Source organism: Larus michahellis, chromosome 3 (assembly GCF_964199755.1).
Source record: "Larus michahellis chromosome 3, bLarMic1.1, whole genome shotgun sequence".
In the NCBI taxonomy this organism is placed as follows: Eukaryota; Metazoa; Chordata; class Aves; order Charadriiformes; family Laridae; genus Larus; species Larus michahellis.
The window spans coordinates 35,047,935-35,073,702 of record NC_133898.1 but is presented as its reverse complement, the minus strand read 5'-3'; the positions used below and the strand labels follow the sequence as shown (position 1 = coordinate 35,073,702).

Sequence of the window (25,768 nt, the reverse complement as noted above, 5' to 3'; positions counted from 1 at the left end):
TCCTCTTTGGAAGTACCTATCGTCGCACACAGCAGAAACAAAAGAATTGGGGATATTCTGGGATAAAAGCGCAAGGAATAATGAAGGCCAGAGCTCTGCTCATCCAAACACCACCCACATTTCTCAGCAAAACAGGTCCTTCTGTAGGGCTCTACACTGGCAGCAAGGCAAACCAGCACACTTTCTTGAAGATGGAAGAGCTGCCATCAGGTAACATGCTTTACAGGATGCCCCAGATCTTAATCCAGCATGGCAGTTTTCCTGCTCTCCGAGGAGCACACGCATGCTCCACCAGCAGAGCCCCATTGTCAGGAGTCGGCATCAGGCCGGCAAGGCGGTGGTGGGGCAGGCGCAGAGGAGGGTTGTCCCTGAACAGGATACCAGCAGCAGCTAAACCCTTTGCATTCCTGTGACACGGTCTGTATTTACTTTTGGCCAGATCATTAGCCAAAGACATGAGGAGATAACACCTTCTTTATCCCTTTATGAGCAGGGTGAGTAAGGAGCAATATGAGGGGCATTTGGGGTAAAGAAGACTACGTTTTGGGTAGACCTATTCCTGATTTTCACAGGAGGATTCAGGGTCACCTGCAACCAGGAGCTAGTGGATGTGTCTGCATCAGCATATATAGCCGTGCTAGTTAAGTCAGGTTCAAAGGCAACTATTTTGTGCTATAACACCGGAGGGGGAGAAAAAAAAAAAAAGATAGATATATATATATATCATCTTGAATTTAGAAAGGCCAACTCACTTAGCTCTGCAACATAAAGCACATGCTCCTTCTTAAGTACTTCAGTAAATCCCATAATGACTCCTGCTTGAACACAAGTGTGCACTTCAGTGCTCGCACTTGGCTGTATCCTTAATTTCCAGTTTAGTTGCGTAAAGATTTCAGACATTTCTTAAGCAAAGGGAACTTGTTGCAAGAAGTTACTTGCTTACTCTTTACAATAATGAAAAAGCAAGTGTTATTTCACATTCTGTTAACCCTCTTGTTAAGTCTCACACTAATACATGACGTTAAAAGGAAACACTTTCAGGCAAAGAGAAAACAGTATTTGTTCTAAAGAGAAAGCAAGACAAAATGGTATATATTCAGCTCTCCTACTCTGCTCTGGTGAGACCCCACCTTGGGTACTGCATCCAGTTCTGGAGTCCTCAGCACAAGAAGGACATCGACCTGTTGGAACGGGTCCAGCAGAGGGCAACGAAGATGAGGAGAGGGCTGGAGCACCTATGCTATGAGGACAGGCGGAGAGAGTTGGGATTGTTCAACCTGGAGAAGAGAAGGCTCCAGGGAGACCTTATAGCAGCCTTCCAGTACCTAAAGGGGGCCTACAGGAAGGATGGGGAGGGACTCTTTATCAGGGAGCGTAATGATAGGATACAGGGTAACGGCCTCAAACTGAAAGAGGGGAGATTTAGATTGGAGATCAGGAAGAAATTCTTTACTATGAGGGTGGTGAGGCACTGGAAGAAGTTGCCCTGGAAGTGTTCGAGGCCAGGCTGGATGGGGCTTTGAGCAGCCTGGTCTAGTGGGAGGTGTCCCTGCCCACGGCAGGGGGGTTGGAGCTAGATGGTCTTTAAGGTCCCTTCCAGCCCAAACCATTCTGTGTGATTCTGTGCGACCTAATTTAGAGCTGTGGGTGTGACAGGTAGTTATAATATTTAACCATGTAGATTTTCACATCTTGGATTCCTTGTCAGGTAACACGTGCAGATGAAACTACCAGTGCTCTGAATGTTTCATGACCACAAGAAAAATCCTTTCACAGACAGTTATCCTTTCTGCCAGAAAAACCACACTGAAGACTCATCTGGAGCGAGATTCTTCACTCCATCTAGAATGACAGTCTTAATTCCAAGCTTTCCTTGCATACAACTGTATGAGAGGGTGTATTTGCTAGGAGGTGGGACATAAAGAAAGACATCTACATTTAACAACAGCATTTCAAGTTTTAAGTGTATACTGTGAGCACTTTTAAGATGAACACGGAAGCAAGTTGGTAGGATGAAGCACTGGGAAGGATTAGGAAGTTATTATTTTCAAAGGAAAACAAATTACAAAAAAAAGTCACTTCGCTAAAAGGCAAGAAATGTGAGTTGAGGTTCCAACAGCAATTATCATCACTGCTGTTATTTTCAGAAATCTCTTCCTGAAAAACTTATCATACTGACAGCCTACTGTGGAATCCCCTGAAGCCTCTGGGGCTTTGGATTTGCAGTGAGTGGGTGGATCGCTGCAAGTTGCAGGATCAAGAATTAAGCAAATTGTGAACATGCCCAGACTGTGTAATCATACCATCATTTAACGGTGACCCTTATCCTTTCCTTTATCTTTCCCTCCTCTCCACCGTTTATTAGCGCATCACCAGTGCCAGGCTGTGGCCTCTTCAAGGATGGATCATATCTTTCCATATTTTTTTTCCTGTAAGATGCCCAAAGCCCTTCCTAGAGACATGAAGGGAACTCCCAGGATATTCAGCTAAGTGGGATGCAGTCATTACGCACCAAATTCACATGCTTCAGCATTTGTTAAATACATGCCGTAAAATCAAATGGATGTGCAGCTTTATTAACACTGTTTTCCAGCTGTATTATTTTGCATGGGTTGACTCTACAATTTCCAGATGTATAGACTTAGCCTTGCACTACCTTAAGCTGGGTCTTGTGTATAACCCATTTGCAACAATATTACTTTAATATTTCAAAGGACAGAATTGGGACTGTAAGTTTTATTTTTAGTTCCTTGAGTACACAGCATTTAACAGTGATTATGATAGTACAAAGTCTTTTTTTTCTTTTACAGTTGCCCCCTAATATTAGTAATGACTTTTATAGAATTATGCCAGCAATTCCTTATAAGCTGCCTTTTTTCTTTTAATGCACTTTTATAAAACTGATTCTCTCAGAACAGTTATTGGTAATTTTGGAAAAAGAAACTGAATGCCTAAGAACTTTGAGTTAAACAACATTAAAAAAGCCTCCACCCTCCTATATCTCCCCTAGAGGAGTTTTTGTAACACTTCCTAGCACTTCAGGAGAGCTCAACAGCCAGCCCAGAAAAGCTCCAGGAGGTGACTGGGGGCCCAGAGGGGCTCAAGCTGGTGTGGACCAGAAGCCTCTCCTCCTGGCCTCTCACCCCACTTACAAGAGTTGCCCAAAGCATTAAGGCCTTGCTGCAGGAAAAAGACTGCATCTCCAGGAGACCAAATGAGCTGATCTAACTGTTCATCACAGGTGAAAAGTATTTCCTCCATCTGGCTTCCCACACCCATTCCTGTCTTACATTGTGCCGGGCCTGATGCTCATTAGACTATTCTTATCAGCTACTTTAGCTCATTAAGTCTGGAGGAAACTAAGCCAATAAATAAATAAATAAAGTAATACGTAGTTTTGTGCTGCTATTAAGACTGAATCATTTCAACAAGTCCAAGCAGCGTGCAGCTGGTGCAAAGGAGCAAGACAGAACTCTTCCCCTTTGTGGTGAAATACTGATGCATCTGCTTAGTCCACTCATCCTTTTGCCTACCTGAGTAAGGGCACTCAAGGACTCTAGCTTGATTCCTCCTAGCGCAGAAAGTTATTTTGGGATTGAGATTTAACCCAAACAACTGGCTAGTGATTCCAGCTGTGCAACAAGAGCAATACCAGAAGCTCCTGATGTTTGAAAGTATGCATCCGCAGCTGCCTCCTCCACAGGAGGAGAAACACAAACAGCCTTCTCTAAAGTGGAGTGCTGAAAAAAAAAAAATAATCATCACTTCTGTTAATTTTCTTAAGATCTTGGCTTTTGAGCTCCCTGGGATACCTCAGGAAGTGTGGGTTTCCTCATCCAAACCAGCCAATCTTGTAAATTGGTACTGTAGAAACCAGCAGCGGGTGTGGTTAGCTCATAAAACCACTGGAGAAATAAATTGCTGAGACTCTCTAGCAATGCGATCAGTGTTAGGGCATGGGAGTAGCCACGGGCACCGCATTGAATTCCCTTGACTCTGAGCGGAAAACTATACCATCCCCGATCTCAATCTACATTATCTCGCATCAACTACAAGCTGGTCATCCCGTACTAGCTGCCTGGAATTGCTGGCACACTGGATCACCAGCTCCACGCTCTGCCTGGTGCCTCTCCCAAAAGGGGCAGAGGAGCAAGAGCTGCCCTTTGCCTTGCCAGGCAGCTTCGGAGATGCAACATCTGTTCAGGCACACTTTAAGCCACTTGGAACAGTGCAAGAGAAACAGCTACGTCAAAAGGCACAGCACTATCCTGTCAGCTATACTGGTGTAGAAAAGGTATTTTCTTGTACATAAACCTTGGGACTGAAAAGGTAGAAGGTTAACAAGAGGCTTTTGAAATTTGAAGTAAGATTAAAAAAAAAAAAGAAAAAGAAGTGATCTTGCCACAGGAAATCTGCATCTTTATGCAGTGCAATAAGCACTTTGGGAGTTTCCTAGTGCAACCATTGGCTAATGGCTGGTATAGATGGGCTGCCTCTAAGACTATAAAAAGGCTTGAGAAATCTTGCTGTGCAGTTACTGGTACCCCAGTGCACTATGCCAGCTGACAAGCAGTAATGCAGCACATGGTGCCTTTCACCATCACCTGCAAGTTTGTTGGGCGTCTTCGTTACTTTGTATTGCGTTCTCTCCTGGTCCTAAAGCATTTTCCACCTTGGACGCTCTCCTTACAAAACAGATTCTCATAAAAAGCAGATACCTGTATGTGCTTCTACACAGAAGAAAAGTGGCTGAATAAGTGAACTGAGAGCAGAGCAGGTGAAAAACTTAAGGTACTCCATCACAGCAAGTCAAGTGTAAAAGTTTACAGAAACCACAGTAAACAAGTTCACTTTTAGCCCTTTACTGTATGCAATTTAACAGCTAAATTCACTTTAGTCCCCCTTTAACACTTGCAGTGATCACATACTTCACTTTAAACACTGGTGTCACATACCTGAGATTAGAGAGGTATTCAACCAGATTGCTGAAAGTGGAGATTAGAGAGCAGTTTGTCAATAGTTGTATAATTATTCCAGTTTAACAGGAACAATAAGACTTAATCGAGTTCAGTTTGAGCAGAAGAAAGAAGCAAAATGACAGGACTCCTACAAGAATACATATAAACATTACAAAGTTTGAGTCAGCATAAATAAATAAAGATGGGGATCTTCTTTAACAGCCATTTGGGCCAAGCGATACTGTCTAAGGATCTGTCCTTAACACAGCCAAGCTATAGAGTGTATGAACAAGAAGTACTGCTTCAGGGCCCATTCTGCTTCAGCTTTTTCTGATTTTTTTTGGGGGGGGGTCAAATGCTCCCTTTGGGATCAATGGCAACATCATGTTGTGCTTCCAATAAAAGGATGAAGTTAAGAAAGACCAAATTTCCCTCAGTATTTTTTAAGTTATATTGAAAGGAGGCTTGAATGGTATCTTAATCAGCATACACTAATTACATGATGAACAGAAGAGAGCCAAAAAAGGGTTAGGAATAAGGACAAAGTTAAACGGAACAGAATCTGAAAAAACATCAACTATACACAGAGTTTGGAAGGAAAATAATTTGACAAATGCTAGTTAAAACACAGTAGCACGGAAGTGTGAAATTCAGAGCTGGGCCTGTTTCATCCCCGCTGGAAAGCTGCATCATTTAAACTAAATTCCAGCGAGAAGTAGTTTGGCCCTTGCAGTGAGAGTAGGCAACACGAGATGCCACCAACACTGCAACCAGCAAGTTTAGTCTTTAGAAGGTTTGAATCAGGAAAGGGCAAAATACGTTTCTTTGCAAGGCCAGTGACAATCCAGCAGGATTTTAATCTGAACTTCAGAGATATGTAAACAACTGTGAGGGATTTTGGAGAAGAACTTCAAAACAATTGTGGTTGGACGAATTGACTAAGACTTCTTCACAAGAGCTAAACATATCTAGTCCAGCTGAGCAGTCTCCAGCAGCAGCAGGAGACAGACCTGGGAACTTTAGAGAGTCTTCATCTAAAGTCCAAAACCTGAAGGTACTTACAGAGATAAAAAGCAAATGAGTCTTGTGGGAGAAAATAATTTTGTAAATACTTTATTTACAAAATTAAAAAAATATTTTTAAAAATTTAATTTAAAAAAAATAATTATTCCCACTACCAGAAAATAAGCAGGTAGAGAAAAGTGTACCCCATAGAAAAGTGATTCTTCTGTGAAATGAGTAGCTGAGGAAAGCAGCTGCATATCAATCCAGATTAGCAGGTACTAACAAACAAATTTTAACAGGGTTATTTACTGGAATCATAGAAAGCCCGAAGGGGTAGCACAATTAAACCGAGATAACAGAAAATAAGATTCTTTGGACTTGGAGACAGACTTCTTTGTGTTCTCCAAATTAAAAATCTAAAATATCTCCCTTCCTAAATTTTTGAATTAGTAGCACCCTGATTATTTCAAACATTTAAATGCTTCACTGAAACCTTGACCTAGTATTTAATACAGAAAGCTCTTCCTCATAGGGGGGAAAAAAAAAAAAAGTTTGTTGCAACTGATAAGGGAAAACCAAGTTTTGCAAGCATTAGTTCTGTTGCAAATTTATTTTGTACAGAGTGTTTTAAGTACACTGGAATACAGCTGTCATCAGAGCATATCGATCGCATCGTCAGAATCTGAGGCTTTTTAGGTTCACAGAAAGAGGAGAGAAATGCAGGGGAGAAGAGAGTCTGTAATTCTGCTTTTCATTACCCCATCAGTCATACTGACTGATGTAAACATCTACTTTTCATTGCTTTTGCATTTAATTACATTAGCATACACGGGCACATTACTGGACTGGTGTCTCACAGTGGATTCGCATATTGGCGGAGGCAACAGACTACAGCAATCTAGTATTTTCCAATTCTTAGACCTATGTCTTACTGAAAACCGGCAGTCTTTCCTGCATCTTATTCCAGCCTAAAATAATCCCTAATTGTGGTCTAGTCTAAAGCTTGGCATCTGCCAACTTTACGGCACAAAGATACACAAATATAGCAACATTTATTTTCTACATATCATATCCTTCCATTCATGTCGGTGAGAACCATTTCACATCAAATCTTCCTCCAGTTCCTCCCCCCCTTTATCTGCACACAAACTTCATCTTCTTGTCTATTTTCCCTTTGAGCTCAAGTTTTCTCTCCTTTGGGAACAGTAACTGAGGCACAGAAACTTTCCAGTTACTTTTGTTTTTCCCCTCAGAAATTAAAATGATAGACGTTGGTAGGGGAAACGGACTGCACAGTAGCAATTACACTTATGTTGAGTACAGCATTTGGTCTGCATATTTTGGTTGCCTTCTGAAGGTCCTTTTATTTTAGCCCCAGGCCTACTTGGCTGCAGTAGGTCACTTGTTTCCGACAGCAATAAAAATAAAAATGAAACAGCCCTGAAAGCAGCATTTTTTTTTTTCCCTCCCCCCCACCCGAGGATGTTGTTTTCCAGCCTGTCTCAGTTTCCGGTTCCCATGAACTGGCTTGTTGCTGTTGTGTTTGGATCCACTGCGCCATAGGAAAATATTAAAAGGCTTGCTTTCTTCTAAAGAAAAAACGAGATTTTAAATAGAAAGCCACCTTGGTTTCCATGTATTTAAAAAAAAAAAAAATCAAAATTTTCAGTCTTTTCTCTATTGTCCTCTTTGTGTTTATTCCAGAAAATCCCTTTCATCTTTACTGAGGATTTTGTGTGTGGTACTAAAGGGCCAGGGCTTGGCTTTTTGCAGCAGCTCACTTCCCCTATGGATGGTGCTGCTCCTCCAGGAGAGGCTCTCAAGGATTTTGCCCATTGCAACTGGCCTTTCAGGAAAGTGCATTCTGTCAGCCCTAAAAATGCCAGCCAGCGTGACCCCGCCGTGGCTTCCCTGGCTAGCTAAGAGCAAGAGACGGGCCAGGGCCTCGAGACCATTCGCGTCCCTCTTCACATCCAACCCATCCCTCTCCGTTCCGAAGAGATGTAAGCACAACTGGTAACAAAAACCCAAGGAACGTGCCTGTTGCTCTGCGGAAATCACTGCTTGCGTAAAACACACACACACATATATGTATATATACACACAGAGCTACACCCTGGTCTTCAGTCATTACTGCAGGACTTGGAGTCAATAGGGGTTTTTTTGCTTCAAGTTTTTTATAGCCTAGTTTCATAAGCTAAAATAGCTGACCCTGCTTCCATTAGTAGGTTGGAGTGGATGATCCACCAAAGCCCCTTCCAACCTGAATTGTCATCCTATGACCCTAAAATGCAATTAAGTTCTCAGTCCACCCCATCCACCCTCCCCCTCCCCCCAACTACCTTTTGGACTTGACTGACTTCTATCCAGCTTGGCAAAGGGCTATTAAAAGATTATTGAGGTCCTGGAAGTTTTTTCAATTTGTTTTTTTTTGTTGCTGTTGTTTATTTTTTAAATTATGGCAGGCTAGAGAAGAAAGATGAAAAGCGGACTTCTCCCCCCCTCCCTGGGAAAAGCACATTTCACATTTTGAATGCTATTTAGCAAGAGCACATACATCAACCAGCCTATTTCCTTCAGCTATTTATGCCTGTGACTCAGATAAGTCAAAGACATCAACTCTCACGCAACAGCCCCATTTCCCCCTCCTCAAGACACCAGTCTTTCTCCAGTGGTGCTCACGCCCTGATTAGCATGTGTCAACCAAAAGTAGTGGCAGCTCACAGCTGCAGCTCCAAGCTCTGGGGCTCTCCTGCACACCCTGACATCCACCCCTGTACTCCTAAGGAACCACAAAAAACCCCAGAAGTGGCTTAGACAAAACCTGGGGGAGCTACCACATACTTTTGTGTCACTGGCACAGATAAGTTGCATTTATCCCTGCAGTTTCATGCCAAACACAGCTGTTATATGCTCTGGCAATTTTCCTCTCCAAAACAGCCACACGTACTTCAAGACTTCACAGAAACTTAGAGGTGCTCTCATGCCCCAGAAGGTTTCCAACCCTGAGGAGAGGTATGAGGCAGATCTGAAAGCGAGATTGGGCCCTCGGTCTGCAAAACATCCAGGTTTCTAAGGCCACTATCTCACCCTTACATGGACAGCTGGAGAACCCCACCACACGTCACCCTCGGGGCGACAGGCGAGGAACTCCAACTGCTGCCCGATGGCCAAGGATGCCTCACCAGGGCTGTAGTTAGGCTGTCGGCATCGGCGAGGCACGCCGGCTGCCTGCGGGTAAGGGGGTCAGAGATAGCAGGGTCCTTCGCCATAAGCTGACGTGCAGTTCCACACAGGAGCCACAGGGTCCCGCTTTGTGCCTCTCTGGTTCCCCTCCCTCCTCTGATGTGGGATAAAACACAGCAGAGATTGAAAGGTTTAAGGAAGTCCCACATATTTATTTATGCTTATATTTATGATGCAGGCAAACCCAAAACATTAAAGAAGAAGTTTTCCCTCTGACAGGCTGCACACGAGCACGGCACATTTAAATGTGCCATGTATTTGACTCACAGCAGCCAGGAGACTTTGGCTATTTTCTTAAATCTCCATATCCTGATGCCTTGCTGCAGTGGACATGTATATGGGGGTACTGTATCCTGTCTCCCACCCTCTCGCTCGCCCCCCTCATTCACAAGGCACTATCACAGCTTTTTTCCACAACTCCCCAGTCTCCCTTGCTGGATCTGACCAACCTGCCCACCATGCTGGCACATTTGGGAAGGCTGGGGGGAGCAGGACTACCCTGCGCCTGCCTGGAGCCGGTGGAGTTCAGTGCCATCACCCACTTTAGGGGTGGGCAAGGGAAAGAGGTAGGAGTTATTCTCCACATCTCATCATTGATGGCAGGGCTATGCCTGTTCCTGAGAGAAATCCCATTTGTGTCCATCCTGGGATTTTGGCTCCCTTGGTCCTGCCTGTCCTCTCCTGTTCCCACTTATGCCTCCAAGGAAAAAAAAATAAAAAGGAGGAAAAAACCAAACCAGCAGAGTAGTAGTGGTACTGAGAAAATCTAAAAGGCCAAACTCACACCTCATCGCACAGAATAGTAGTTGATCGATCCCACACCAACCACACATTGCACAAGGGTGTAGTTCTGCCTGCCCAAATTCTCCGGGCTCCCACAGGCTGGTACTGTTCCAGAGAATTCCTGTAACCCCTCAAAAAAGTACAGAGCTGGGAAACCCGACCAGGAGGTGCTTGTTTCGCCACGCAGCTAGCTAGCCTCCTGCCACAGGCCAGCAAACTGTCTGGAAAGCCTGCATACCCTGCCCTGTTACCTCTGCACAAGCAATTTTGAGGCGTTCTGCAACTGATCTGTGAGGAGCCCTGTCCCAGAACCCCACCTGCACAGCCTCCGGTTCTCCTGAGCTTGGGTGATGCAGCACTTGGTGGCACCTGCCTCCAAAGGGTCTTGCTCCTGGTGGTGGCACCCTGCTGGCAGGGCTTACACCATCTTCCAGTTCAAGTCTGCGACATTGTGTACATGATGGTGTCCTTCCCTACCCCTTACCTAACCCCTCCAGCCCTGCCTCAAGATCCCTCAGAAAAGCAAAGGCATCACATTTTGGTCTACAGAAAACATGGGCAGGCCACAGCACCCACCTTGCGAGTTCCAATTTGTCACCCAGTCAGTGGGAATTACAGTTGCTTTGTACGAGCACTTTTACACAGGCAGCATTTTGTGTCTGAAAGATCAACAGAGTCCAAGTAACTGCAAAAATAGAATCAGATGCAATAACATCTTACATAAACTTTGGTTAATAATAAACCCAACTTTACTCAAATCCTAGTGACTCTAGTCCTAGTAGTGACAAGATAGGAGATAACTATGAGAACATATTGAACTATTTACCGTGATTTGATGAGATTATCCTTCCCGCACTTTGTAAATTGTTAATAAGGAAAGGACATATTTGGGGTCCCCCCTTCCTCCCATTGCTTGCGATCTTTCTGGTAGCTTGAATCAAACATCTGATTTAATGGACCAACTGCAAGTGTTACAGCACAGATTTGTGAATTATGTTTTCCTAGGACCCAAAAGATGTAAAGACATACCAACCAGGACTCTCAGCTATCTTTTGGTTTACGTGTCTCTAAAATTCAAAGATAAAACCCTATTTAAAAAAAAAAAAAAAGTAACATTACTTCCACTGGTAGGATAAACTGAGTCCTTTTAAAGTCTGTCCTGGCTATCCTTGTCCTTCTTGATTAGACAAGCTGGCCTTTATAAACTGTTTGCTTCTGCCAAAACCCAACCTGCTTGGTCAGGGAATAAACTGAATTTCTGATAAACTGGATTATCCATTTTGTAGCCCTTTGAACTAAGAAAATATTAGTCTTCCCTCCTGCCTCATAGCAACCTCGTAACAAGGGTCTAAAATACTACCACAGAAGTTTACAAAGCGACCTGAGAACAGGCTCTTGCCTGCCTGTTCCTTCTATTCAGGAGACATTATTTGAGGAAAGTGTTAAATAGATACTGTTATCAGCTGTACCCATCCTTTTCTGCCATGGAGACAGTAATGTTCTAGGACCAGTAAGAGACAAAAAGGCATCCAAGCCTTCAATAACTAGGTAACTAAGAACACACATTCCAGGGACAAAGGAAAGGAATTTAAATGTATTGAAATGCAACAGTCTCAGAGATATTAACAAAGAACATAAAAGGAATTTGCAAGGTCACAATCCGGTAAGAATATTCGTAATTCCTTCTAGACACTACCAACTGGATTTGCAAACTTCCCTAAAGCCTGTTCTAAGTTACATATTGCTTCAAGTTTTGGTGTCTCAATAATATACGTGCATCAATAGTACCTGTAACTAATGTGAGTTATTTAGGCATGTTTGTTAAAAGCAACTCAAAACATACATTTGCTCATATCAGATCATCTGTTTTTCCTCAGTGCAATGACAGAAGGCCAACCCAGATGTTAGTTACAGAGAATACTTCAAAAGCAAAGGCTCTTCTCAGAATAACTTTGGAAGAAGAACGTAAGACTCACTTTTCAATTACAAGCTGAATTTGCTTTAACATTTTTGACCACATCTCTATTTTTGGCTACTTATACCTTTACTGTTCTGTATCCTTAGTGAGCCCAGAAGTATTTGTAGAAAGATAAAATAAAAGCATCTGCACTGACATAGTGGGACACTTCCATAATGTATGAAAAAGGTGACAATTTTTAACAGTCTTAAAAGTGATTTTTTTTCCTTTGAAGTGTTAGACTTCCTAACTTTAACAATGTTCTAACCTTTTTTTTTTTTCCTTTTTAAACACAACAAGGGAGTGCACATGGGTACACATTCCAGTAACAACAAGTATCTCAAAGTCATCGTAGAGGGAGCATTCGGGTTCAGATGTGAGCAGTAGTACTGCAGTGGATGTCCAGCAAGAAGAAGATGAAAGCAGGTGTGGATGGATCACAACATGACCCCAAATAAGTTACCTGACTCCTCAGCTCCAGTTTCTCAGTTTGTGGAATGGGAATATTAGTGTTTAACTACCACAATAAACCAACATATACACGTGAATACTGAAAAGGCCATGGTACTTCCATATTAGAAATACAAGTTAGTACATGGAAGCTCCTTCTACCAAGAATTTGACCCTTTGCCATTCCCACCCCCCTCACAAAAAAATTGCCTAGAAGAATGACACAAAATTGACACACGGCCCCACAGTGAGGATGATTTGGGGATTTAACTTATCAAAGAGAAGGTCAAAAGTTAACTTGATCACAATCTACAGGTATTTATACAAAGAGAGTAGCTATAACTAGAGGGCTCCATCTCCTAGACAAAGGCAAAACAACTACTAGAAATTCAAATTACCCAAGGCTGCAATGAACACGAACGGACCAGCAGTCACAATCTTCAGATCAAGGCTGAAGAGCATAAATTTCTAAGAGATACGCTAGGTCACTGGGTTACCTGCAGGCATCATTGGCGAAGATCACACATGCATTCTTTGCAAAGGTCTCAGATTAGACTATCTTAATGCATTCTTCCAGCCTCCATCTAGAAAATTATTTTTCAAACAGCACAAGTTGAATTAAAGCTCTAAGAGGGCATCATTATCCAAGGGCTGGTAGTAACTCAGGAAAAACTAAGACTAAAGCACTAATATTGGCTAAAACGTTGTTAAAGTTTCTGTAGCAACCACTGAAGGTGACAGCTTTGACATCAGACTCAGTATGGTTTAAAAAAGGTTTTCTTGGTTGTGTGTGTGGGGAACGGAATGGCAATTTTTGCTAGAAAGGGGCGGTGAGGAAGGCAGACAGCTGAGAGCAGCCCCACAGCGCTCCACTTGGTAGGGGGAGGGAGGGAAGGAGGGACAGATAGAAGAAAGTTATCATGTGTCAAAAGCCTCAGAAATGAGAGCAAAGGTTTCACATCAGCCATGTCACTACTGGGAATACTCTGCTTCTTTCATTTGTGAGCAGCCAGTCTTCTTTCCAATTTGAAATCTTTGTGCGGGTGCCTATTTGTTTTCCCCTTGTCCTCTCATTGTGTGGGTAAAATCAGCACTCACCAAGTTTGAACAGCACAGTCTTTTTAACAGTTAATCCAGCTGGAAATAAATGCATGAGGTAAATGGTAATTGACAAAGACAGTCTTTTTGGACTCACAGTTCTTTCAAACAAAGTTTATCAAGCCTCAGAAATCACAGCCCTGCACTGTTAGGCTGCTCTTATCCATCCCCATCATGATTAAGAAGACTCCAGCATCTACAGACAACATCACTCAGTAACACAAGCAACTCTGAAAGGGCTAAGGAAAGTTAAGACTACAACTGTAAACAGGGATGAATTTGGATATTCTCACCTAGCCTATTATTTCTTCACACACCCTAGAGCCGCAGCTAAAAGCCACCTTCTAGATGCACGCCCCCTTCCTCATAGAAATAACAAAAACAATTAGCACCCAATTCCCTGGAAACTCTCCCCTTCAGAGTTAGATGTCTAAACAGATTGCCTTTCGATGAAAAAACTGAGATATTCAGGCTCCAGCTTAACCAGGGTTAAAGCAGCACTCTGGATACAGAGGACTTGTGTTTAACTCTTCTTCTATGTGATTTAGATATTAAATATGAACCCATGTCTTCTACCTTCTGGAGGCCTAACAGGCTACTGCATCCTAAAAGTACTCTGGAGCAAATACTGGCGAAGATTATGTTGAAATGATGCACTGCCTGCAGTATCACATTCCAAAATATCACATTATTTACTGTAAACATGCATGAACTACATGTACTCTTATCTCCCGATTCAAAGGTAGTTGGCTGCAGAGACCAACAGAGACAAAACCACAAACACAACATTGTGTGATTTGTTATTTACTTTCTGTCATTTACCAACACAGATCCATACTCAATTGGCAAAGGTTCTGGGGTTTGGATTTTTTTTTTTTTAATTTGTACAAAATTGCGAGTTTGTAAAGTCACATAACTTCATGTTGCTAAGTCAACAGTAAATAAGAACAGCTTTGAGTAAGCACTGTGCATCTGAACTATTTATATGCTGGATCTACTCTTTAGCTCTAAAAGCAATTAATTCAACCTTTTTACATATTGCAATTGCAACACTGCTCAATGAAGAGGTTGGAGGGGATTCTGGTGAGGGACGTGACCATCCGTGCAGCACATTGAGTCCCATTAAAAAGTTCTGGGAACTACTTCAGATGACACCTATGATCCCAGACCTCTTGTCAAAAAATCCTCTCTCTTTCCAAATATTTCACAGAAATCAGTAGAACACAGTTTCTAGGAGGCGCCTCAAATTGGCATCAGTGGAAGTTAGGCACCAACCCATCATTAGGAGACAAATTATTCCTCACTTGTGAATCTCTCAAGTACAGGGTATTTGTGCTTCTGCCATCAAAGGAAAAGGGCTTTCCTCATTTTGGGGAATACATTCATGTGTGCTATAATATATTGAGACGAAAGTTAGGGTACTAAGTAGCACCATCCAGCTTCTGCATAACAGCCTAGCAGTTAGATTTCTTCCCCAGAGAGCACAATCACAGGGCTGATCCCTCCTTTAGAAATTGTGGCATCATACAGTCAGGAATGCAAGGGTCAAAATACAGCCTGAGCTGTCATATAGTGTTTACGGCACTCGAGCTAGAGTCCTACTTTTGCATCTTGCTCACTACACTAGTGCAAACAAACAAAAGAAATGCAGGGACATTGAGTAACGGGATAGGCCCTACAGCTTCCTGTTCAACTCATTTAACTAGAGAGTCACATTCCCTCTTATCTCTGCAGTGGCAGCATTTCAGCAGGCAACACCTGTCAGGAGACACCCAGGGCTTCCTCCTCAGATGCAGGAGATACCTGTTTGGCCCCTGCAACATAGGGACACAAAGAAACTGGTTCTCACCACTTTGTCTGAAAGCATTCCTACCTCCAGACTGCTGCAAAATGGATCAGAATAGCTTCCACTTCTTCCATCATAGACTATATTATAAAAGAGGGATCTCATCTTAAGGATCCCCAATGGGTGACCAAATTTTTTTGCAGCTCTAGCTATAGTTGACCATACCTTGTTATTGGTAGGGTTATGGATACATGCCAACACTTAGCATTTCTTCGCAACTGGTTCTCTAAAGAGATCATGTTTAGCAAGTGTTTGGCCATTCTGAGCCAAACTCCCTCTGTGCTCAGTTTCAGCCACCAAAACACCTGGCACAATATTTGGACTGCACATGAAAATTACTGAAGGTGGACTTTAGAGCATGCAGCGTCACAGTATCCAAGTGTTACTGAGTACACTGCGTATGAACAATTTCAGTTTTCCTTGTCTTCCTCTTACCTTGACTTGTCCCAAAACTAGCAGCTATTAAAAGAAATCACTCTTATGCACTAGGGCTATGTTTTAAGAGGGCAATGACATTTTGTGACTGTAAAAAGCACTTTTGCCTTCATCTAGTCAGATAAAGATAACCAAACTCTTATGCTCCTGACTATGCATGCTAATGAGCCTTGACAAGAGAGTACAGATGCCTCTCCAGACTATTCAAGAGACACATTTGGTGAATCTCTAGCACAACACGTACCGCTCTGCGGCTGCTGCAATCATACTCCTGGGTCATGATTTGACAGGCATATCTCAGCAGCAATACCAACTTTAGCCGCCCCTTGTCCCTTTTCCTTGCTCTTTTTCATTTGCTCTTTGGTGGCTCTCATTCACATTATGCCGGTACATTTGTCCATGCAGTTGTGCATTCAGCCAAGTAATAACTGACCCAGGTTAAAAACAGCCTATCAAAAGGTTTAGCTTTAACATGAGGGTATTCGTAGTTTGGTCCAACCAGCACAACACAACTCTGTACCAGTAAGAGGGGAACGGAAAGTAAATGGGAGCATAGGAGCAAGCTCTCTCTGGGAAAGGTATGCCCAGCCTCCTCCCACAGCTTGCACCTTGCCCTCTGTCTATCTTGCTGCCACCCAGTCCTAAAATGGCATTGTCAATAGCCAAACAGGAAGACAAAGAAGAGACACAGATGGTAAATTCTACATTTTTAAGCTGCCAGTTATACACATCATGCTTCCCATACAGAAGGGGCAAAGACAGGTCAAAATCATGAACAGAGAACCTCTCTGCCACGCCTCAGAGCACTGCTGCCCCAACAAATGCCTGTGCCCTCTGATGCCACTCCAGTCCTATTCTGTAGAACCACCCAAAGGGGCAATAAAGACAAACATTATTAACAACTCTCTACCTTCAGGCTTGCTCTCCGCTTTACCTCTCAATTATATATTTTTCTTTAGTCAAATTATGGACAGAGGTGGGGAGAAAGGTACGCAGAGGCCCCGGTTCAGAAACACACATACATACCAAAATGAAGACTACAAGTGACAAACTAAAGGTTCAAATACATAATTAAAGAACATTCTCTTTATAGCTCCAATCATTAAGTATGAGCTTCATTGTTTTGAGGAGTGTTTCAGACTATAAACAAAACCACCCTTGCTCTTAGTCACAGAGATACAACCATGTGAATTGAAACTAAGATAAAGAAAAATGTCCACTACCACATGGCGCAAGAATAACTACAAGAGCGGTTTGCACTTTTCACTTAGTTTTAATACTCTTGATTTTCGGAAAGTGGGGAAAAAAGCCAGAGACAAACTAGGCCGTCTAAAGGAGAAAGAAAATGGAAAGAGAATAGAAAGCAAAGGATTGAATAAAAGATGAATCAAGGAGGTATTTCTCAATCTATGGCTTGAAAGACTTCAGTGGGTTGTCCAGACAACTAAGAGAAAAAAAAACCTCACAAGCCTTTTTACTCATGCAAGTGAAAACCACAAAGTTGTGCAAAGGTAGGCAACATTCAAAATGTAATCTAGCATTTAGTTTGTATTTGAAATAATATTGTCTGCAGACTTTTCTCCCCTAAGAAATTTGAGAAGCCTTACCTTAGGGGACCGGAATGTTTTAAATCTTATATTAATAAAGAGTTTGAGGGGATGATTTAAAAAAAAAAAAAAGGCAATGTACTGGCTTTCTTCTATTCTCCAGCTGATGGCAGCTCAGGACACCGTCCACCACACCACATTAGCAGCAGCTGTGCTGGCAGACAACAAACAACCCAAGACAAGTTCATTATAAGAACTGCTTCATTTATGTGTCTTAATTGCAGTGTGTCCCACCCCAAGAACTATCACAGATAATCCTACTAATTTCCTATCCTTTCCACAGGCTCTCGGACAAGGAGCAAAGGCCCCATTATTCAAGTTAGTGTCTCACCACAAGTGCCCTCCTTTATCAAGAGCAAGACCAAGTTTTAGTCATTTAGTCTTTTTTCACTCCAGGTGTTTTAGGGCAGACCTACCACAGGTGCTACACCTGCTGCAAGGATAACCACAGAGGCACTGTGGTTAAAAATCAAGCATTTACCTTCTCTTACAGAAGGAAAAAGTTCGCAGTTAAGCTAAGGATAAATTGGACACAAATGAAGCTAGCCTAAACCTTTGTCCATTAATTATATTTCAATCCTTCAAAGAGACAGAGAAGTATTAGTAATTGGGGTTTTTTTGCACACAGTTAAGACGAAACACAGCCCTGCACATTCCAGTTGTCTCTGCTTCTTCCCTCTGCCACTGTGGAACTGCTAAAGCACACCAAAAATTCATCTACAGCTCCTTCCTCTGCTCTCTCTTTGTCCCCATGGTGAGAAAGGGGCAAGAACAGGCTGATCCTAATGCCAGAGGATCCCATCTCATAGCTTTTGTCCTTTTACTACTGAAAACTCATAAAACAGGCTAACTACAGGGCTCAGCCTCTGACCCAGAGCACACATAGGAACTTCCTCAAGTCATATAACAAATCAGGAGCAGAGCTCAAGGAACAAATCCTCAGACTTTCCTACAATGTCCATGTCTTGAGATGCAATTTTGTCTTCACTAGCTCCTCTTAATTTGACTTTTCTGATGAAAATAGTAGTTAAAAATAGCCCTACATATCAACATATAGTGAAGTGTAACAGGAGAACACTTTTTGCCACAACTAAGATGAGAGACTGTAGGCTATACCAAATTTATGCTTTAGTAAAGCCTTCACGCATTAGGGTTTTTTTAGCATCATATACGATTCTTTCATTGCCTATCAGTAAATTCATTTTATAACATAACAATAAAGTAACAAGCCTTATTTTTACCATATTTTATCCTGCCACAGAGCTCAGAAAACTCAAGGCACCTCATACTTAGCAGTGATGACTAAAATACTTTTTTTTTTTTCCTTCTTCAGAAACAGGCATAGAGTTTGAGCTTGAACAAGATTTAACACAACAGAAGCCCAACTGAAAATTCTATCTGCTACTACAAGAAAGAGTTCAGTTACAAACAACCCTGACCCCTCATATTTATTATATTACAAAAGCACTGGAAATTCTGAATGCTTATATAGACTATATGCAGTAGCAGGGAAACGTACACCTCACCTATGAGAATTTTTACAGGGGAACAGTGAATTCTCCTGACAGGTTCCAAAATTAAGCCATCTTTATCAACAAAGGACCAATATTACCAGCCCCTGCACAAAATATTCACATATGCAAATTGATACTTCCCCCCCCCCCACTTAAACTCATCCCTGACACCACCACAAAGATCAACTGTGCTGATTGCTGCCTACCTGGATTTCTTCTGCAGGCAGTCCTGTAAAACCACCTCAGGACAGGGACAAGAGAACATCTTCAGACCAAACCTCTCCTCAGACCAAGGACCTGACTGCAGGACTTGCTTAGAGCCTGTCATGGCCACCACAGCTCTCATTAGCTGGTGCTGGCTTTGGCACAGCTGGGGCTTGTTATGGCCCTGCCAGCTCCACACTGCTGTTTAACAGCCCACACCTGTGACAGGAGCAAAGTTTCATCCCCTCCCAACGTCCCCCTTCAGACCTGTTTGGAGACAAAAAACTCCAAAGCCCAAGTGCAGCAGGAGATGCATCACCTCCTCATGGAGAATTGCTACCAGTAGTAAAAAGTACTATGGGTACTGCAACCATCCCTAGGCAGGGAAAATAGTTTTATATATGTAAATGTTGAATGAGTAAATCATTAATTCACCGCATGTAAAACAAGGAACACAGCTTTTCCTTAGTGTGTTGGGTGGTGGTGGTGAGATAGGCTGGGCACACAATATGTTCAGGTGATGTAGTATGCAGGGCATTTGGGGAGAAAATTAAACCCTTGGTGAGGGAAAAGGAAATGCAACCTCTTTTCTGGTTTTCCTCTGAAAGCTCTTCACGGTTCGGCTCCCCTCTCCTGTTATGATCTTTCTCCCATTAAAAGATCAGCCGCACTCTTTGCTCTGCCAACATCTGATTCCCTTGCCACTGCTTTCGCTTCTTCCTAGACTACCTTTTACACAAAGAATCAACTCTTGTTTTGTAAGCACCATCTTCAACGTCTCTCTCAGCTTTGTGAAATGCACATTGAGCGCTGCAGTGTGCTGACAGCTATGACTGCAGCTATTGGGTTTGAAGCTGCATTTGCAATGGGTTTGAAGCTGCATTTGCAATTACAGCCCCTCTATGCCTTCCTCTGCCTTTCTCTCCTACCTGCTTGCTCTTCCTTTTAGATTAGAAATGGACTTGAGGGCAAGAACTACCATGTTACCTAAAAATGTAGATCCCCCACATGGTGGGATCCCGAGCTGCTTGGGAATATGGATATCATCAGAGAATACAGGTTACTATTTCAAATGGGCTGTGTTACCTTATTACCCATCAGTCATATCTGAACTTGCAGAAGTTTTTCAAATGGGGAATATGAGCCCAATTCAGTAGAGATATAAAGATTATTCTTCAGTTACAGGTTAGTCATTGGATGGTGATTACAGTATTATAGTTTGCACTGCTGTGGTATGGTGTGGGCATGAAACATGTAAACTTCATGCTCAGGGTAGAGAGAAAACCAGGAGAGAGAAAACACAGGGCATAGAAAATTAACCTGAGATATTCCAGGGTGGACATTCCAGGACTTCCATGTGGACATTTCACAGACAGAATGGAGACATCTGGAGCTGACCTAAGTAAGGACTGCTAGATTTTGGTTCATATAAACAGCAGTTCCTTTGCTGTCTTTGCACAGTTAGCACACTACTTCAGAAAGATGTGGTATCTGAACATACCGCACTGTCAGGCACTGGAAGGTGCAAATACAGATTGCTGAGTAGAAACTCTGAATCACCGCAAAGCAGCCAAACTGATGCTCACTTTGCCACTCCTAATTATCATTGCATAACACACAAAAGCAAGAGATGACAATACATGTTTTTGAAAACATATCACCATAGCAGATGTCAGCCCTTCTTTTCCATTGTACTTATGCCTATTGTACACCCAACAATGAAGTCATCTGTCACTTCAGCTATCCTCAGGAAAGAGAGTTGTATATATTCACACTGACATGTCAAGCAACAAGTAAATTCGAAGGATATCAGCAATATTAAAACTTACAATAAGAGGAAAAATTGTGCACTTCTGATCCTTGTAAAAAAATTCCTTCTTTTTATAGCTTTCAAATTTCAATTGGCCAGAGAAAAGCACAGGAAGGGAAAAAAAACAAAAAGGGACATGACCAACAGCACACTGGAGAAGACACACAATTAAATCCTGGCTAGATGCCTCCAAGTACTGCAGTCCAAATAACATTGTTAAGAGCCTCACTTATTCAAACAACCGAGCTCACTGGTCTCTAGCAAGCACACCACTCTTTTACTCTTCCCAGTGCAGGAATATCACCAATACTCGGAATACTGGCCTGGCCCGTCTCTGCTAGTGACCTGCACCTGTGAAGCAAGCACGTACTTGATCTCACCATGCCCCAGGCTCCCTCTGCCTCACAGTGGGAGAGAATGGTTCATACACTCCAGGGGGGCAAGGCACGGCAGGCCAAGAAACAAGACACTCAAACCGTGCAGAGGTCAGAGGAAGCAGCTGCTGGGCTCTCACCAGCAGCGCAAACTGGCAGAGGGAATAGCATGCATGACCCATCAGGAAAACAGCCACCAGTCATCTAAAAACAATAGGAGACCAAGTGCCAGGGCTCTTCTCATCCTCTCCCAAGCTGGGGTAAGAGATTAGTATTTTCCTCATCTCTCAGTCTCTGGAGGAAAGGAGAGCCTTGACCTCATTCCAGAAGTTGTGGGGAAAAGGAGATGAAATGGTCCCTCCTCTAATAGGCTCAGTTGCTTCTTTCAGGGTTCTGGAGTATTTACAGCCCAAGCATATTAGGACCTGGGGCAACTGTATTTCAGACTTTCTGTTCTCAAAACCATAACTATGAAGAATCACCCTAGCAGGAGACTTAATCTGGTCAGTTCTTTATTTACACGATATACAGTACCATCAGAGAACAAAATCCCCACAATGTAGTTTTTCATTAGTAGTTGCAGTATCAATACGGATTTCTTAATTTAGGGGTAAGTTTGCAAGGTCTGTTCATCTCTTTCCACTGTGAATCTCAAAACGCATTTCTCATTTCCAAAGAACTGCAGAGGACTGATCAGTAGTCACAGCAGCTACCGACAAAACTACAAGTATTTGGAGTAATTTTTTTCCCTGTTTGCATAGATGTACTTTGAAAAAGATTTCAAAGAGTCAATTAGTATTTGGTCATTGGGCATCTGTGACAGAAGATGACTAAGTGAATCAGTAGTTCCTTTCACTTATAATCACTCATTGTGGGTATTGGGTAGCAGTTGCACAAAAGTGTATGGCTACTTTTATTGTACATGGAAAAGAGCTTTCAAAGCAAACTGAGGGACAAATGTTGCTGCTCAGAACACCCATTAGCCTTCTGATCAAATCTCTCTTTGATATCCAAAGTGGTGCGTTCCAAGAGCACATGCTATTGACTGCAATACTGTGAAAACTGTCCGGCTCACATGCAGGATTGTAATTTTGGTAAATCTGTTTCCTTTAACATACTTTTTGCAGCGAGGAGGAAAAGGGGTTGTGGGGAAGAAAAGGGGTGTGAGGTAGTAAACCAAGGCAGAATGCCAGCATTTTCTTTCAGTCAGTGTTCGTACCTATTAAAGCATTTTGCCAAATCAGAGATGAATTACCGCACTGTTTCTGGAGTCTGATGCAACTCTTTTCGCTCACTCTGAGCCTGCAGTCAGACGGTATCATTTTGCAGGCTAGGAGAGCTGCGATTTACAGTCTGGGGGATATGAACTCAATAGCTGGATCGCAAGTTTTGGAACTTTCAAAGCACAACATGGGGTGTCTGTTCTTTCAGGATGCATTTTGGCAGATGGCAGTAGCCAAGGCAATTCACCCAGCCTTCCACCTACATTAAAAGTTGGCTGGTGGGTAACTACTGCTCTGTGTTTATACGTAGTTGGTACTATCATCATTGTTCTGTGCTCCCGTAATGAAACAATTTCTTCTCTGCTCCTGCTGTGAATGACACTGAATGAATTGTATTATCTTAGCCAAAGTCACAGCAGGCACTGGGTCAACGGGTAAAACTGTCCAATATAGGAAGAAATCTCACCCAACAGCTCAGCCTCCAGCTGTTGACATGAACAGGAGAAAAAAAAAATAGAAAGATGGGGGAAGAGACAAAATTACATTGAAGGGAAAAGAAATGAATAATATCAGTGGGAAAATAGCCAGAAATGGACTGAAACCAAAGCAAGGCACACACAAAACAGTCAGAGAGAGTGCTTCAATACGTAACTTTGAATTTTCACATTATTGAGGAGAATTGGCTGCAAATAGCTTAGTATTTTTCCGGGGCTCTTTGAAGTACTGAATTTCACATCTTGCATGCCTCCACTCCAGTGAATTTAAGTACTCTGTTTCTTCCTGAGACCTGAGGATGCTGTGCACCAGCAGACCAGGCTCTCAGTTCTCTTTCTTTAAACAATCGGACCCAGCCTCCCATCATAGTACTAGCCAAGGCTGTAGTGAGCTGTGAGCTGATGGCTTGGAAAGGGCTGGTAAACACCCATCCCAGTTCATGGAAATCACAGAAACAAGGAAAATTTTCAGCAAAGCAACTGATAGTTCATCAGCTCTTTTGATGAAATTCTAAGCACGCTCAGTTCTTTGAATATTACTGCAGAGGTACAAATTGATGACCTATGATGTCTCCCCTCTGGCATCTACATCTTGGAAAATAAATCCAAGAATGTCTGTTTGTAAAAAAAAAATAAATAACAAAACCCCAAAACAACCACAAAAACCTCTTTACTAAAATGCTACAGTTCTGCAGTTCTGACAGCCCTATAATTTATTACTTTCCACATCCAACAAGTAGGAGAGTGGGTGCTGATCTGCACCATTTCTGCAAGCCGATGGGATCTCTTTGGGTCACTGGTAAGTGCAGCAGGAATGTGTGTGTGCCTGCGATCACACAGTCCCTAGCATAACTCTGGATTCCAGTCCAAGCGTGAAGGTTACAGGGAATACGCTAGTAGAGCATACCCAGTTGGGTGATGCTGATCATGTCTGTTCAGCCCTGGAGGTAATGTACGCTGCTTGCCTGAGGACAAGACATGCTTAACTGGAACCACTAGCAATTCTTCCCTGACTTTTGTTGGGTGGGTCATTTTAACTTCCGTATTTTATCTTAATTCCCTATTGAATTTCCCCTGAAAACTGCTAATGCTTTTTTTCAAAATCCACCTTTCAAGAACTTAATTTTATACCTAATTTGATGCGCTAAATTTGAACCGCTACTTTTTTAGCAAACACATGCTGTAATTCATCATGGCAGCACTGGTTCCAAGACAGGGGAACACCCCACTGATTCACCAGCGTGGTTTCCTGCAACACAGGATTGTCCTTTAGTTTCTCTCACCTTTGCAATAGTGTCTCCTGAGCCTGTTTAGTTAAGAAGTGGTAAGGTGACCTGAGAGGAACTGCCCACCCCCTCCACTCCCCGTAAGAGCAGGACAGATGGCCAGGATCACCCCTCTCAGCCACCACGGGCTGACAGGCTGGCTTAACTATTGCAGCACACTACAACTACGAAGACCTTCTGGGATAATAAAAAAAAAGATTTTGCAAAGCACCCTTTTGTCAGCTTGGTCTACCAGTAACGTGCTAGTTTTCTATTCTGAAAAACTGAGCACTCGGAGTAGAAAGAAGTCTGAATGTTGATAAATTAAAATATGCTCTGAATACAGAAAGTATTTGCTTTAGCATAATTGTCTATCTTCTACATGGGAGTTAATGAGTTAAACAGATCTCATATTTATTTTGTTGCATTGTTTTGCTTTATTGCCTTTGATGTATGAAAAGTTTTTCTTGCATTGCTAAATGAACAGGAAAGGCAACACTGAAGAAACCCAGTGTGTCCATTTGGTGCAGCACCATGACGGCAGTGGGCTAATAGCCATAGGCATAGGCTAGCACTGTAATTCTTTACCTAATGATCTCTCTACCTTTTGTTGCTGTATCCATCATGAAGAAACACACATATTTTCCTTGTGTGAGGGCATATACAACACAAATAACAGAGGTTCATTCTATTTTATATTAGAACGATCTACCTCTGCTTTTTGGGGGGCAAACCCTAGCACACTAACTGCCCTATATTTTTAACATATAGGCTGTAAAGCTTGGATTTCCTGCAGTGTTTCAAAAACATTGTACTACCGGATTTAAAAATTATGCCCTTCCCTTGAAAGAGCCGAATGCAAGAGCCTTATGAACATACTTTTGGGAAGCAGATGGTGGCCGAGTGGTAATTCTGATGGAAGAGACCATGTGGTGTATTTTCCATGGACATGACAACCTTTGGGGTTTTATTTAGATGTGCCTCCAGTATAGGTCAAATTTTGGATAAACACCCTGGATTAGCTTTAAATCAGATCACTCTTTACTCCTAGCAATGTAATCAGCAGCCACGTGGAATTCTCAGCCAATTGTAAACTCCCCTCCCTCAGGCGCCAGATAAATATTCGAATATGAGGTGGCACTGTTGAGGTAACTGTACCCATGCTAGCTATTTTAAAAGTAGCTCAGGCATAATGACTTAGCACAGACATCCACTTTGAATTCTTATTGTTCCCTCCTACACTTAGCTTCTGTCCAAGATTCACGTTTCCTCCCTCGATCACCTTTCAACAATCTTCTCACCGTTCTCTTTGATCACTGGAAACCTCTTCCGTTCCAAGGGGATTTTTCATTTTGGACTGCTACTGCATTTTCTGTCTTTCCCATTCTCACCTACTTGCTCCTCTGTCCTCCCACTGCCATTAAAACAACCATCCTGTCCTTCCACTCAGTTAGAATCATAGAATCGTGAGGGTTGGAAGGGACCTTAAAGATCATCTA

The 25,768-nt window shown here is 42.5% G+C and overlaps 1 protein-coding gene across 2 annotated transcripts in view; it reads right to left on the bottom strand.

Moving 5' to 3' along the window:
- EPAS1 (endothelial PAS domain protein 1) overlaps positions 1–19,211 on the bottom strand; it is a 119,517-nt gene extending 100,306 nt beyond the window's left edge. The window contains exon 1 of one of the 2 annotated variants that reach the window (XM_074579640.1): positions 19,106–19,211. In XM_074579640.1, coding sequence (XP_074435741.1) covers positions 19,106–19,164 — 59 coding nt within the window. In that variant the 5' untranslated portion in view covers positions 19,165–19,211. The remainder of the gene's footprint in view (positions 1–19,105) is intronic. The other variant, XM_074579642.1, reaches the window with a different exon arrangement.
- Between the last annotated feature and the right edge of the window lie 6,557 nt (positions 19,212–25,768).